This window comes from Alligator mississippiensis, chromosome 3 (genome assembly GCF_030867095.1).
Source record: "Alligator mississippiensis isolate rAllMis1 chromosome 3, rAllMis1, whole genome shotgun sequence".
Classification (NCBI taxonomy): domain Eukaryota; kingdom Metazoa; phylum Chordata; order Crocodylia; family Alligatoridae; genus Alligator; species Alligator mississippiensis.
The window spans coordinates 196041129-196058207 of record NC_081826.1 but is presented as its reverse complement, the minus strand read 5'-3'; the positions used below and the strand labels follow the sequence as shown (position 1 = coordinate 196058207).

At 41.0% G+C, this 17079-nt stretch overlaps 1 protein-coding gene across 1 annotated transcript in view; it reads right to left on the bottom strand.

Moving 5' to 3' along the window:
• TMC1 (transmembrane channel like 1) overlaps positions 1–17079 on the bottom strand; it is a 159249-nt gene that overhangs the window by 93163 nt on the left and 49007 nt on the right. Inside the window, exons 3-4 of the mRNA XM_059723545.1 lie at positions 11909–11959; positions 11448–11748 (exon numbers count right to left, since the gene is read on the bottom strand). Coding sequence (XP_059579528.1) covers positions 11448–11748; positions 11909–11959 — 352 coding nt within the window. The remainder of the gene's footprint in view (positions 1–11447; positions 11749–11908; positions 11960–17079) is intronic.

Sequence of the window (17079 nt, the reverse complement as noted above, 5' to 3'; positions counted from 1 at the left end):
ACAGCTCAGGATAGCCCTGGAGGCTTGAGCTATGATGAGGAGTTATGGCCAGGCGGCTTGCATTTGTGTTACAGCCTAGGGGCTTGTGGTTTTGCTTTGTGTTTGTGTTATTACACCCGGAGGCTTGGGCGAGGCTGTAGGGGTTGGAGGAGGCCTCAATTACTCGCACGCCAGTGCGTGAGCAACTGGCGGCGAGGAGCGCGGCCAGTAGGTCGCGGGCACAACCCGTAGGTTGCAGACGGGGACCTAGACCCCGGATTGCGTGTGGGGGAGCATAGACCCCGAAGTCGCAGCTTGCACGCCACTGCGCGAGCAGCTGGCGGCGAGGAGCGCGGCCAGCGGGTCGCGGGCGCAACCCATAGGTTGCGGACGGGGACCGAGACCCCGGATTGCGTGTGGGGGAACATAGCCCCCCGGCCCCAGGAAAGGGGCGGTATTACTGAGGAGCCCAGTGTGGGCGTGGTGAGCCCCCAGAGAGGGGGAACGCCCTTGCATGTTATTGAGTAGCCCAGTGTGGGCACGGCGAGCCCCAGAGAGGGGGAACGCCCTTGTGTACTATTGAGTAGACTAGTGTGGGCGCACGGGCATAGCAAGCCCGGCCGCAGGCTAGTGCGGCAATCCCCCTCAGACCAAGGCAGGGCGCGGCGGTTGCCCCTGAGAAGACAGGGAGTAGCAGCACGGGGAGCCAGAGTCAGGGAGGGTATCCGTGCGGTTGGCCCATAGGACCGGTGGCCCGCTGGAGAGTCCCGGAGCGGAACCACACCGGCAGGGGAGGCCCAGAGTGGGCTAGATGGGAGTCCCAGCAAGAGGCTGGGCACGAGAGAGAGAGCCCAGAGTGGGCCACATGAGAGAGGAGGCCCGCCAAGCGGGCGTATAGACCAAACAACGTCCATTACATCTGCGAGGCTTGGGGCGTGGTATCAGGGGAGGTAGGAGCCACGCATAGCCCATAAGGCTAGGGCGCTTGGGTAGCGCCCATTGTACGGGGAGACCCACGAGGGGTCCAGGAGCTGACAGGCCCGAGGTAACACAAGGCAGCCTCCCTATTACATATATTCCATCAAGACGTGGCGGGCGAGAATGGAGGGTGCCCTCGGGCCGGAGTAGCGCGGTGAGAGGGCCTCAAGGAGATCACGGCCCTCCGTGAGGAACCCGCCGTGACAATGAGTATAAAAAATGTTAGTTCCTTTAGTTACAACCTTAAAAAGGGAGATGCCAGATGTGATCCAACAAAATAGTTTCATAGTTTCACAGTTGGTAGGGTCGGAAGGGACCTAAGCAGATCATCAAGTCCAACCCCCTGCCACAGCAGGAAAGAGTACTGGGGTCAAACGACCTCGGCAAGGTGTTCTTCCAGCCTCCTTTTAAAGACCCCCAGGGTAGGAGCCAGCACCACTTCTCTTGGAAGTTGGTTCCAGTTCCTAGCTGCCCTGACAGTGAAGTAGCGCCTCCTGATGTCCAGCCTGAATCTACCCTCTGCCAGCTTGTGGCCATTATTTCTTGTCACTCCTTGGAGTGCTCAGGGGAACAGGGACTCCCCCAATGCCTGCTGGTCCCCCTTGACTAGTTTGTAAATGGCCATTGGATCCCCCCTTAGCCTTCTCTCATTGAGGCTGAACAGGTTCAGGTCTCATAGCCTCTCTTCGTAGGGCCTGCCCTGCTGCCCCAATCATGTGAGTGGCCCTCCTCTGGACCCTCTCCATGTTGTCCACATCCCTCCTGAAATGCGGCACCCAGAACTGGATGCAGTACTCCAACTGCAGCCTGACCAGTGTCGCATAGAGGGGGAGGATCACCTCCTTGGACCTGCTTGAGATGCATCTGTGGATGCATGACAAGGTACGGTTGGCCTTCCTGACCACGTCCCCACACTGTCAGCCCATGTTCATTTTGGCATCAATAATGACTACAAGATCCTTTTCTGCCTCTGCACTGACAAGAAGGGAGTTCCCCAGCCTGCAGGTATGCTGCTGGTTCTTCCTTCCCACATGCAGTACCTTGCACTTGTCAGTGTTGAAACCCATCCTATTCTCATTCCAAGTAGAATGAATAAAGCAGCTAGAAGCTACAATGCCTCCCCTCCCCATTTTTTTTTTCAAATGGTGACCTACTAACAAGATTTTTACTGAGTTTAGCAAAACTCTTGTTTTAAAAGGACTGGGGGTGAGAAACAAGGAACAAGTGATATTGAGATAGGAATCTAGACAAGCTTTTCCAAAACATGAAGGTTGTCTTTCACCCTTGAAACAAAAATAAAATGCTGTTAGGAAAAGGAAGAAATAACATTAAGTGATGAAACTTCACAAGTAGTAGTGGGAATAGGATTGTTGCATGAAGGCACACAGATCAATAGAACTTATGCCAGCATGATAAATTATCCTGAAATGGAGAAGGAATGATTTGCCACTGTTATTGGATGTAAAAATTTTGTCTGAATACACAGAGAATTACACAGGAACTGTTGAAAGAGACCACAAACCACTAGAGAACAGTCCTGACAATCCTTTAGATTCTGTGCTTCCAAGATTTCAGGACTTGAAAGTAAAAATACAAGGAGAAAAGAAATCTTTGTGGTAAATCATCATCCTTGTGGTAAATCATCTCTCACAATTTTGTGGAGAAAAAATGTACCAACCAACCAAACAATCAAACAACCTTGGAAGAATAGGTACACATAATACTATTACTCCTACCATTGTCTATAAATAAAATGTCATATATAGTGAGAGTAACAGAGTGTGAACACTTTAATAAACTCACAGAAATGCTGGATGCAATCCTCTGGGAGGCAGGTCTGAGGGGGAAAAGGAGTCAGGATATCTAGCTGTATTTTAAATAGGTCAACAGAAATAATCCTGATGCAATGGAAGAATAGCAATTGTAAGAGGAGACAAGCTAGCTAAACAGCAGTCTCTTCTCATCAGAGAAGAATATCGGGAATTTCAGACCAGCTAGTCTTACCTCAATATTTGAAAAGCTCATGGAGTAGATCATCAAGGAATCTACTATGAAGCATCTAGAGGAAAACAAAGCGATCAAAAACTGACCGCATGGATTCATCAAGACTAAGTCATGCTGGACCAATATAATTTCCTTCTAGGACAGGCTCTTTGGATGTTAGGGAAGTAGTAGATGTGATATACCTTGTCTTTAGTGATGCTTTTGACATGGTCTCCCATGAGATTATTAATCAGCTAAGGAAATACAGACTAGATGAAAGTACTGTACGATGGATATTCAACTGGTTGAATCATTTTGCTCAACAAGTAGTCATCAATGGCTCAATGTCTAGTTGAGAGGAGGTATTGAATAGAGTTCCACAAAGGTCTGTCCTGGGTCCAGTATTATTTAATATCTTCATTAATGATTTGGATGGTGGAATTCAATATATGCTTAGCAAATTTGCAGATGACACCAAGTAGGCTGGAATTGCAGACACTATAAGAGAGTAGGGCTAGGTTCCAGAATTACCTGGATAAACTGGAGAAATAGTCTGAAATTAATCATATGAAATTCAACAAGGACAAGTGCAAAGTCCTTCTCTTCGGATTGAGTAATTGCTTGCACAAATACAAACTGGGGAATGACTGGCTAGGCTCTGCTACGACAGAGAAAGACCTGTGAGTTATGGTGGACTATAAACTGAATATAAGCCAACAGTGTCGGAAAATAAAAGCCAACAGCACAGTGGGTTGTATTAACGGAACTGTCTTTTGCAAACCAAGGGAAGTGATTCTTCTGCTTTATTCAGCACCGGTGTGGCCTCACATGGGCTATTGTGCTCAGTTTCAGCCCCCATACTTCGAGAAAAATATTGACATATTGGAAAGAGTCCAACAGAGAATGACAAAAGTTATTGAAGGCCTGGAAAATATCACTTATGAGGAAAGTCTGAAAGAACTAGGACTATTTAGTCCAGAACATAAAGAGGGAAGACTGTGGATGGGTTTTGATAACAGTTTTCAAATGTCTGAAAAGTGATAGACTTTTCTCTGTGCCTGTAGAGTGTAGCGATAGAAGTTATAATTTAGAGATGCTCCTTAACAGGACATTGAGGGAGTTGGTTAATAAATGGTACCTCAGTTAGGAAGCAGCTAGCTGGTTAGTTGGAGAGCTATAAAAGGTCTACAGTGATTGCCTACTGCTCTGCAATTAAAGTTTGCTGTTCAGCTCTTCTCATTTATTGTACGCATGTATTTACTAAACCCAATGATCACTACATATGGCACAGGATTAAAAGCAATAGTCTCAAACTGTAGAAGAGAAAATTTAGGTTGTAGATGAGGAAGAACTTTCTGACCATGAGAGTGGGGAAGTAATGAAACAGGCCACCTAGAAAAGTTGTGGAATCTCCATTTCTGGAAATTTTCAAGAACATGCTAAACAGACACTTGAATTCTTTTCTAGACTTATTTTCCTATGATCTTATGCTTAAGGGGGAAAAATAAGGTCAAGATTCTTGCACAAAACCAATGGATTTCCTTGTCTACCAGATCATCAGGAAAGGAAAAACATCAGACTTGACTGGAGAAAGCAGAAAGGAAACAAAACAGTGATTCCAAATAAAATGCATTGAGATATTCTGCAAAAGACCCAAGCAGAATACCTCTGAATGCTACTATGCAGGAGACACAGTTTCTTACATAGTGAATGTGTGAATAGAAGAAATGGCCAAAGGCTATTGCTTTGTGCAAAATACCTGAGATGGAACTGCAACAAACTTATTATAATTCATGATATGACTAGCACAGCCTGACAGCAATCAGCAACAGATTTATCTGAATGCAGAGAAATCCACTACCTGCTGATAGTTGATTATTACAGTTTGTTGTTTCAAAGTGACTCAGGTAAGTGAATCATCAGCCAACACTGTAGAGAATTGCACTAAGTTAGTATTCACCACACATGGTATTTGCAATGAGCTAATTTTGAAAAAATGGCCCATAGTACACAATGAAGCATTCTGAAGAATGGCAAAGAATTATTGTTTCTCTCACACACAACTAAGCAGCCTATGTTGATCACAGTCCAATGGCTAGCTGAAAAAAATGTACAGACAGCAAGCAGATGACCACCAAGGCTAGTTAGGACACTTACTTAAAAACAGAGATAAAATTTGGAGCTTCACCCCCACAAATGCTAATGAACAGCAGGGACAGACCCATAATACCTGTGAAAATGTTTCTTCCAGTTCAGTGGTTTTAAAACTGTGGCCCAAAGACCCCTGGGGGTATGCAGACTGTCTAAGGGGTCCACACAAGATGACTATGATGAAGCAAAATCATGTGAATACCCACACTTACAATTCAAAGGGGCCTACACCTCCATTCAACATTTCCAGAGGGATCTACACCTCCATTCAAAATTTTTTAGAGGTCTGCAAGTGAAAAAAAAAGTTGAAAACTGTTGTTCTAGTTCTCAGAGATAAGCTCTCAAGAAAATAGAAAAGAGCTGTTGGGATGGATAGAGTAAGAAGTTACCTCTATTCCAATAAAAAAGCTAGAACGCTGAAATCTTTCACAAGATCCCCAATATGGTGATGCAAAGCTTTAAGTGGTCATTCTCACAATGGCTCAGTAATCAAACTAGTTGAATAGCCTGGGCACACAGAACCAGATAGAGAATGGACAGTTATTTAGGCAACAGGCTGACACCTGATGATGGAAATATAATCTGTAATTCAGAAGAAGCAAGGGGAACACTGACTGTAATCCTGGCAAACGTTTAGATCCACCCAGAGAAGAGATTATTACAATAAAAAGACAATCACCAGATGATACTATCCTTGTATCTATAAGCATAAGGAACAATACATTTTCCAACTGAGAGACAGGAGTTAAACCCAAAGATTGGAAAAGTATGATGTCTCTCAATGGTGTTACTCACCAGCAATATTAGCAATGACAGCTCTAAGCTTCTTTTGGTTGCATAGTGGATGTGTTATATTAATCCACAATTAAACAGCAGATTTAGTGTCTCATTATGAGGGACACAAAATGTGACACTAAAACGCCTCTTGGTCTCTTTTGTCTTCATGCTGACTTAGCTGCTAAGAGCAGGATGGGGGTTTGAAAAGCTCTCTTAATAAAAATCCATTGTAGCTTGCTCTATCCCAAACTGGACTCTCATTTTTGCAAGCAATGTACACCAAAACAAAATATTCTATAGGACTTCAAACAGTAGAAAAACAGCAGCAAAACAAACAACAGCTAAAACATAGCAGCAATATGGGAAGAAGTGGTTCAAATCTCTGGATTTGACTTTATTGCCACAAAATGGTAAGGGTGGGCAACTAGCAAACAATACCTAAAAATATATATAGCCTTTGAATTTTGCCTTTTCACTCTCTTAGAATATTCTGCAAATGCAAATTTTAAAAATATCTTGCTACTGGAAATAGCTCTATGAATGGTTTATACAGAAAAAAAAAAAATTACCATGCGACAGTTTGCAAATTGTTTCCTACAAGTTAACTTTCACATGTTGGGATCCATAAACTGATGTTTGAGCTGTATGATTACAGTTACTTACATCACACAGTATGGTTTCTGTTCCTGAACTGGATGACCAAGGCTTTATAAATATCTGTTCTTTGCAAAACAACTTACTTTTTGTAGTTGATGAATTTTAAAATTCAATGAACCTCAGCCATGGGTCTAAAATGTGTTTTCTATTTATATTTGTAACAAAAGGTTTGTGGGACATAATGTTCATGGAAGCTAAGAAAAGTCACACAATCATAGTAAAATTGGTTTTAGAAGACCTTTAAATATGCTATTCTTGCTGTTCTCCCAGGTTCAACTTTGGTAACAAAGAAATATAATTGCCAACAAACGTGATGTGGCAAGAAAATAAAAATGGCATTTCAAGTGACCGTATAAGACACATGAGACTGAACTAGGAGAACAGGAAAAACAGTATCTTGCAATTACCATACATATTAAAGTGACCTAAATGCTAAAGAAGGTGAACTCATCCATAAAATATTGGCAAACAGATGTGATAAAAATGAAGCATGGACAATATAAATCTCCAAAAACGAAGGTCTTTGAGGAAAATCATTATTGGTTGTCATCATGGTATTGAGATGGACAAGTGCATGAACTTTACAAAGACATTTAGACCAGTCCTAAACGCAAAAGGAAGACTTCCTGTGCATATTAACATGAGGCTTTTTAATGGTAATGGAAGGAACAGTATCTTTAAAAAAGAACAGAAGGCCTTGAAGAGGAAGAGTTTAGTATTTATAAGAGAGTGGGCTCCTTCCTGTACCAGCTGCTATGTTCTGATATGGCAGCTGAGGATTCCCTCCAGCTAGTGCAAAACTGGTGAGCCATTTCTCCTGTTATAAATACACCAGTCTGCAGTGCTCCTGACAAGACCCTGCCCACTTGCTTCCATTCCTAAAATACCAAACCCAGAAATTAGGTGGCAAAATCTCCCCGATGGTTCCCCATTGTTGCCCACAATCTTGACAGAGACAGAACTATCAAGAGTGACAGCAAGGAATACCCCCAATTCCAGGTTTGGCATGTGCATAACAGGAGCAGGTAAAAGAAGCTTGGGATTGTTCCCAAACGCGGCACAAAAACCCTGAAAGATATACTCTAAAAAGAGAATGTAGGAGGGAGTAGAGAAGGGGGAATAGGAATAGTACAATGAATAAGAGAAATAAGTCTTAGTGCAGTGAGACCCATAAGAAAAGAGGCCTGTACAAAACAGGAGAGATCTTGTGAACTAGAAAGGATAAGATAAACATTGGAACTTGTATTTGAAGCACTGATTTTTGCTGTATACAAAGTCAGTCCTTGAGCAGATCATATTATTTCTGGGGAAAAAAATGATTTTCAATAAAAGTGTTCAAGTGGAACAGAACTAAAACACCTTTCATGTTTTATTTTATTCATCAGAAATAAAGAAAATATATCAATATTGGAAGGTTTGTAGGAAGGATTGATTTCAATGAAATTGTATTTCTCAATTAATTTTCAATAATAAATTTCAACCATCTATAATCAAATTTGATGCAGTTACACAACATTTTCCTTAATTCAAATAGTGGAAAGCTGTGCTACTGGGAGCAGTCTACCTTCATTTACAACTATCAAGTCCTGGGTTTTCATGAGTAGCAGTGATTCATAGATATTAAGGCTATAAGGGTTTATTGGCAACTTTTGCTCTGACATCATGCCTAATAAAAGCTAGTACAGATCTTAACTCAGTAATTTTACATCAAGCTCATAGTATCCTTGGTTCAAATCCACAATACATGCCTTTAAATCAATGGAACTTTTGAAGTCAGTATAGCTTTATGGATTTATATACCAGCTAAGAACTTTTCACTTACCTATTCATTTTTTATTTCATTCCATTTTTAGCGGTTTTTAATTGATTTAATTTCTGAGCTCTTTATGCTTTTAAAACTAATAATATTGACATTTGGACCTGTTGTAAAGACTGAGACTAAGAAAGACACTGTATTTTTCACTAAGTATATTGAATGGAAAGTTCCTGTAGGACAGATGGAGCTTTCAGACTCAGGGAAGCTATAACTCAACGGAAGCTATAAATGAATAGGTTTGACTATATTCCTGATTTTCATTTGTAAATTCCCTTACCAATTTAGAACTGCCATAAAATCTCCAAGCTTTGTATTTCTAAGGAGTTGCTGTTCTTCTTGGATCATTGCTTTAATCACAAATAAAGGTACTGCCTATATTTTTGCTAGCCCCTTGTTTAACAAAGCTCTTTAGTACATGCTTGACTTTACATATGTCCCACTAAGAGCATTTGACCTATTTACATGCTTAATGTTCCAGTCTTGACAGACTTATTGTGCAAATAAGTTGCATCAATGTAAACAAGATCCCCAAGGGTGTTATTTCAATTGCCTCTACATGCTTATCACTTGAAACTTTTGTTGTGATAAGTCCACATGGCCTTACTAAAGAACTTATATTTCTAACCTTCCTCCGCAAGGCTTGCAAATGTTTTATCTGAATTAAACCCTAAATGACCAACAGCACGTTTTTCTTTGTCGATCCAATGTCTGTTTCCTTCTATTAAAAAATCTCTTTCAACACCCTTATCTGTTCCGTTTGAAAAACAGGCCATTTAAAAACTTTCCTCAAGTTATTTCAACCTTTGCTTTTTTTAAATCTTAAAGATGTTTTTAGTAACATAGTTCATAAGCTTCTGATATCAGATGAAAAGAAAGCCCCTTTTATCATGGGTGTCCCTTATTTACCTTATTTATAATAGCTTGTACACTTAAAATTAGGTCAGAAAATCTATGATCTTGTTAGTTGGCCCACTGTCTACGGAGGCAATGTTCTTGCATGCTTCAGGAACAATTAGCTGTCTTTCGTGATTCCTCATATATGATCCCAGCTTATACAATGATTCCTCATTATTTGGCCAAATGAATATATCCCCTTGTCCTGAACTTTCTAATCCAAAGTAAAGTACTCCGTCTTCATTTAATTTTACATTTCCCTGAATCTTTTTAATTCGCATATGTTTTGAATGCTCACAATAGACCATGATGACAATAAGCAAAAAGAACTTTGATTGGCACAGTTAGGAACGTTAATTGAGTAGTACGTATATGAGTGCACAAAATCACACAGAAGAAAGATGATGATATAACTGACACTATAGTGAAGAGCTGGAACAAAGATACATTGTAGGAATTCTAAAATGGAAAGGGAAATGAAATCATAAGGTTAATTCCCTTTGTGTGCCTAAATGGCGTGTACACAGCCACATAATTGCAGGGTGTAGCACGTACATACAGTTTTCAATTCTGTTCCTCATTCTCATGAAATGGAATTGCCTTGTGCTGGAAGTGAAAACAGAAGAAAGCCCTCCCGCTGTTTAGCCCAGTAGCCTAATGGTTAATATACTTGACAGGGGAATAAAAGATGCTCCCTGAGAGGATGCAAACCTGTATGTCTTGCTTTCTAACAAAATACAGTACTATAACTACCAGGCCATAGGCTGTGCATTGCCTAGGCCTCTCTCCTGCTCTCTTCTTCTGGCGCAACAAAGAAATTAGGGCCAGAAGAAAAAGAACAAAGCAGAGGATGCATAGCCTAGTGAAATCAATGTTCCCTATAAAAGGAGGCCCTTCATTCCAGTCTGGGTCCCCTGGTTCAAACTGGACATGAACTTTCCCAGTGCCGTTTACCCATTTTATCCAATGAATATTACATGAAAGGTGGAGTGGGCAATTGCCCTAACCACTAAACAATATTAACTCTAAAACCTAAAGCAAGGGATTAGACAAATTCATGGAAGACAGGTTTAGTGGGAGCTGTCCTCTGAAATTACTAAATCAATTACAGTTGATGCCTGGGAGGGTATGACAGGAAATGGACCACATGCCCTGGTTGTACTCTCCCATGAAGGCATCTGTTACTTGCCACTGTCAGAGACAGGATTCTGGGTTATATGGCCCATTGGTCTGACCCAGTATGCCACTTATATTTCTATATTCACTTAGCTATTGAGATAAAAGGTGTGTGTACCCTGGCAACCTATTCTGCTCTGCAGCCACTCAGTCAGAGGGCAGTCCTAGTAGTCATGCTCAACCTGAGTGTGTGAGCTTGCTCATCCAAGGCTGAGTCAAAAACTGCATGGGAGTGCCAAAAAACTGCATTTACAGAGTTCAGCTCGTGCCACTCAGGAACGTAAAGGGAAATATGACTTAGCTCACAATACACTGAAATAGGATTGGGGATCAATCAGTGTAACAAGTATGACAACATTTTTGCAGTGTTTTTTGATAATCGAAGTTGTAGTTGATGGCTCATGTGGCCCTTTCCTATCTTCCTATGATCCCTGCTGTGGTTTTCAAGTGTGTATCTGAGAGCACCAACACTTCTAGTGACTGAAGTAGAAACCTCTCGTTTCTGACTGAAACAAGCTCCATGATACACTATTCCCAGGGACTAATTCCTTTCAAAGAATATGACATTAAAAATGAAGTGGGGTGAAGAAAGAGAGGATAGGAAGAGACAGAGAGAAAAAAGAAAGCAAGTCTTATAGAAAAAGGACCATAACTTTGTTCAGCATGCAGTTTGTGTTGGATTTTCTGATAAGTTCAGCTCCTAAATAAATTGGCACTAAATTTGCTAAATAATGACTAAGTAATAATTGTAGGTTTGCTAAATAATTCAGCATGTTGGGTGATGATCCCTTGAAAATATGACTGTAACTATCACAGTAGGAGCTGCTGAAATATTATGAAACCAAGGTCTTGATAAGTCTTGTGTAAATCTGGCTTACAGCCAGCTGAAAAACGCCATTTTGTTTTGGGGGGAAACAGTAAGGTTTTGTCATTTGCTTTCATTCTGGAGTTATGTTGGCTCACATGTATAATACTATAAATATCTATTCGTAAGCACTGATAGATTCCAAATTGCATAAATAAAATAATGAATTACCCTGAACCTGACTTCTTTTTATCCTTCTTTTTCTTGTTGGCCTTCTCTTTTTTCCCTTTCTTATCATTTTTCTTGTCATTTTTGCCTCTCCCTTTTTTGCCTCCTTTCTCTTCATCTTCACCATCTTCACCACCCTCCTCTTTGGATTTCTGATTTGCTCTGTTTTTCCTGCTTTTGCTGACTTCTTCATCAGAATCACTCTCAAGCCCCACACGTATTCTCTGTGGTCTCTTGCGTGGTACACGGTGCACAGGATCTGGTTTTTGGTCTCCCTCATCATCACCATATGTTTTATTCTCTCCTATAGATTCATGATCATTTTTAGGAAGGAAACACACAAAGGAGAACCAGTCATTTAGTTGTATGGAGACCTCCCTGTTACTAAGACAACCCTTTAGTTTCACATATTGTAAACAGGAAAACACCTGAATGTAAACTACAAATTGTTCATCCCCAGTTACCTGTTTTGTCATTTTCTTCACTTTCAGCTGCACTGCCTTCTTCAACTTCCACTATGAGGGAAAAAAAGGCAAATCATGATGCATACTGAAAAGCAAATAGCCATTAAAGCAGGATGTTAAAGATATGCTTACGAATGACTTAATATGGAATAATATTGCCTCCCTGGGTAACTCTCAAATTTTCATGCCTAACTGTGACTAGAGCTGACTGGATTTTGGAAAACCCATAAGGTTTAGGATCACAGAGGAAGGGTAAAGGATACCAAAAGGGCAGTTTCTCTGGGAGATTCAGTTCCAGAATCCAAATTTCAAAGTAGCAAGAGATGATCCCGTTCTTTTTTAGAAGGCAAGGATTTCCTAGGGTGATTTCTTTAATTGGACCAACTGTATAGCTGGGATACAGCAACTTGATGGAGAATGTCTTGCATTTGAAAGCTTGTCTAAGGATGCTGTTACAGGTTACCTTTGAAACATTTAAATCTGTGAACTGTCATGCCATCAAAAAGTTAGAACAGGTTCAGAGCGGTTAAAGGTTAACATTTAATGCTGTCTCAGACCTACACAACTGTGACTTGCTAATAGGGTCTGGGACAGACATTGCATAAACCGGTTTGAGCTCAATCAGTTATGTCTAATACTACATTCAACCAGGCTTATCTCAGACTGGTTTCAGCCATTTTGAAACTGGTTTATGTGCACTGAATGTCTGTTCTATTACAGGTTTAAACCAGTTTTTGATCATTTAAACTGGTTTATGTCCCTAGCCTAGAGGGCTTGGCAAGCAGGGGTATGAACATGAGCCAGGACTCTCCCTTCCTCTGGGGTGGGAGAGGAGGGGAGAGGGTAACATAGCTTGGCATGCTGTGGTTTCTCTAAAGAGGCAGAGCTGTGTCTTTCCTTACTTCCCAGCCAGCAGGAGCCAACTGCAGCCATGGGTGGGCAAGGAAAAGTCTTACAGACATGATAGAGTTGGTAACATCTGAGGAGATCCAGTAATGCACTAAGGGAACAAGCTGGAGATTGGTTTAGGGAGGGAAGAGCACTCATGTGTAAGGGCTGTAGTGAGTAGAGATTGAGCGACTGGCTTTGTGTATTAACATGTTATCAGATGGTGTGGTACCTGGTACCGAGGTGTTTATGGAACCACAGGTATTATTCCTGCTTAGAATTAGAAGCCACACCCGATTTCATCTTTTGAGGTTTTGTTCTCACCAAATTGCTTACCCAGCAGAAGATATTGTTTCTGTTAGACATAAATAAGGACCTACCAAATTTGGGGCAGCTACCCCCCAATTTCATGGTTTGAGAACTGTGCCAGTCACCATTTTCATGGCAGAGCACAGCAACCCACCCCCATGGCCATCTGTCAATCTCTGGGGAGGGATGGGACTTCCAGGGCCCCTTGGCCAATCAGAGGCATGGGGGGAGCACTTCACTCGGCAGTGAAACTCTCCACTCTCCCCCACACCCTCCCCATGCTTCAGGACAGCAGAGCTTCTCAGTTCTCACCCTTTTCTGTTTGCAGCTCCCTTCCCGCCACCCCCCACTTACTGGCCATTTTCATGCTTTTTCATGGGGACTGGGTTTTTATGCGGGCAATCTGCTGATTTAATGGTTCCTACAAAAATCAAGAAATCACAATGTCGGTGGGTCCCTAGACATAAGTAACTATGGATGCTTGCAGACATTAAAAAAATGGCACTTTACTTTAAACTTGGTGTGTTCCCAAGCCCCTCACATGACCAGAAGAGGCAGCACATTACTTCAACCCGCTCACTTGGCTGTAAAGATTGGGTGCCTTAGTAGGATTTTTTTTGGTGTTTAAATGTAACAGCTGATTGACTTAGCTTTAGCTAAAAGCACCAAAAAGCCCCACTGATGTGCCCCATCTTTACAGACACTGCAGAGCTGGATTGAAGTAATACACTGCTGCTTCCAGTAAAGTGTGTGGGGGGGGGGGTTTGGTTTTGGTTTTGTTTGGTTTTTGGTTTTTGGTTTGTTTGTTTTGGGTTTTTTTTTGGGGGGGGGGGGTTAACATCTGCAAGCAGCCCAAGAGTATATCTCAAACAATCTATCTAAAGCACCTTGAACCAGTGGGGGGAAAATCTTTATATTTAATTTCAAAGACATTTAACTATAGGAGGTGCTACTGGTATTGACCAATGGTACTTTCTTGGAAGGATTTCTACTGACATAACAGGAGCAGGCCACTTAACCCACTCTCTAAAACAGTGGTGCTCAAGCTTTTGGCTCCATGGGCCAAATCAAGTCCATATGACAGGATCAGGTTCTGGGTCCTGGCACCACTCCCTCCCTGCCTCAAGCACTGGACGTTGATACTGTCCTATAAACCTGGATTAGGACCTAGCACCTTCCCCACCCCACCCTGAGCACTAGAAATGGGCATCCAATCCAGTAAATTTGGGACTCCCCATGGGTCCAGAGATTTGGCAGCAAGGTAGCAGTGCCATCATTCTCCTGCCACAAAATATCCAGACCCATGGAGAGCTCCACACGCTTGATGACATGATACTGAAGGCTGGATCTGAACTACAGGCTGGGGGTTGAGCACCCCTGCTCTGATACAATGTCAAGATGTCTGCTTGGGCCTGGAAGTCCCAGGGAAGGGGGCTTAAGAAGAGGCAAAATATATAGTGGCAGAATGAGCAGAATGAGAAAGCAATTTATGAGTGATGTTGTCACTGTGTGTTGTTGCTGTGATCTTCCAGAAATTATGCAAGAGGCAAGGATTTCTTAGGCTGATATATTTTATTGGCCCAACTATGTAGTTAGGATACAGTTAGACAAGATTTCAAATGCAAGGTATTCTTTTTCAGGAATATCTGATGTAGCTGAAAGCTTGTCTAACTGTATCCCAACTACATAGCTGGTCCAATAAAATATATTAGCCTAAGAAGTCCTTGCCTCTTACACTTAGTAAATTAGGACATTTTGTATCTAAACAGGCTACATAGCTTCTATTGCTATTCCGATGTACAACATATTTTCAAGTACGGCCTATCTAACTTATTCCACGTACAGTCCAGAAAATAAGCTTGTAATGAACTATTCAGCAGTATTTCTCAGAACAACTTTTCAGTCAACAGAACATTAAAATTATCTTGTGGACCTTTTGATTTTTTTCATTCTTGTAGTGACTTCCCCTCTTTTATTTTTCCTTTTTTGGGGGGTCATAAACTCCATATTAAGTAGCCCATGTAATACTGATGTACAGGTTAATTTATCCAATGAAACAGTAGCCAAATATTCAGGCATTGCTGCCTAGCTTTTCCCTGAGATAGAAAAGTATAAGACATTAAATGGTAAAATATGTAACACTATAGACAAGAAACAACCGAGAGTCTTGTTTCAAGTCATGCATTAATGTGCAAAGAGTTATTATTCAGAATTTGACAGGCTCATTAAAACGGGGACATATGCACAGTTTAAATTCCCTTCACAAAGCATCTCATTGTAATAGCATTTTCTGTCATTTCCACAACATCTGCATAATAATTTTTTAGGATTATGCAAAAATGTTATCATTCAATATCATCAGTGAAATGTGAAAATAAGTGCTCTTTTGTTCAGCCTGAACATATGCCTTCTGTTGCTAGCAGTAACTGGATCTACATTTGACAAAGATCATTACATTGCTATTGAGAGCTTGAAATGACGGAGACAGACGCTTCTAAAGAGATACTTTGCACGCAACAATAGGGCATGGTCTTTTATTTGCAACTAATGCCTTTGCTGAGCTCCTTCAGCCAAAGAGAAATTCCTGAGGAAGCATTTTAATTATATAAAGTTTGTCTTACTGCAGATTCTGATGAGTGCACACAACAAGCAAACAGCTGGAGGTTTATAACATGGATACTGAAATGTGCATTGGTGCTGAAAGTATATCATGCAGAAATTGACATTATATCTAGCACAACTAAAAACAATACAGTGTGCAGTTCAGAGGCTTAAACACAGTAGAATGCAATAGTTTGAATTTAATTAAATATAGTGCCATAAAGTAACAAATGTGCTAAACTAAGTACAACATATCAAGTGAGATATTATGTAAAGCTAAATCATAGTGTTTATTCACATTCCTGATCAGAAGGAAGGTCAGGGTGAAGGGGGAAGGGAGATAGCTCCATGTCTTAATAGACAGAATACTTGGTTATCTATGTTACCAGCAGCTCAAGTGTTAAACAGCGGGGATTTTAAATAAATAAAGACAAAAGCTTAAAGTCAAATGGAAATGGATATTACTGTGGAAAGGAACCTAAAGAGGACTGGATTAGCCCAGAACTGCAAAGAGAGGATTAGAAAGGATCACACAACTACAAGAGTGGTGAATATACAGTATAGACCCTATTAGTACCAGCCAAGTCCTCGTTTTTTTTGCAAGAGCTGACAGATTACAACATTAAACTAAAAGGTCACTGCTGTCTCCCTGGCCACGTTTTCTTGCAAACGTGGAACGCACTAACCAGTTAAACCCCCATGTCCTTATGTTCCCCTTTAAAAAAGAAATGTTTCTGTAATAGAATGACTTGTGGTAGCATTTTTTTAAGTGGTAAAATGTCAGCAAACTGCTGCTATGATTTGCAGAAAGGACCCGTGATTCTTTTCTCTGTCCGTTTTTGAGTATTCAACTGAAGAGTTCTTAAGCTGGCATCCATCAAGTTCTTGAAATGTTGGGGATAATGCTTTCTCAGAAAAGAAAGGAGCACCTTTTTTAGATTTGATTCTAATAGGAACTAGTTGACAATATTATGGTAAATTGGGTAAAAGCAAGGAAGATGCAATAGAGTTCCGTGCTCTTGGAAAAGGAAGCGGGGGAGCAACTAAATAAAAAATGGATATAAAAATATATAATGGATTTTAAAAAAAGGATTAAACAAATTAAGGGAATTGGTAGGTACAGACTCTTGCAAAGATAAGCTTAGGTATAAAAGACTGCAGAGGAGCTGCCAGGCAATTTTCAGGGCACAATAACAAACTATCCCGATGTGGATAGATAAGGAGCTTAGTAAGAGGCCATTATAGTTATATCTTGATTTCTTTAAGAGTCTGAAAATCAAAAAGGAATCATATAAAAATGTAAACAAGACTTCATTGTAGTCAGAGACAGAGAAAAAAGGAGAGAGAGATACAGGCATATTGTGGGTTGTAAT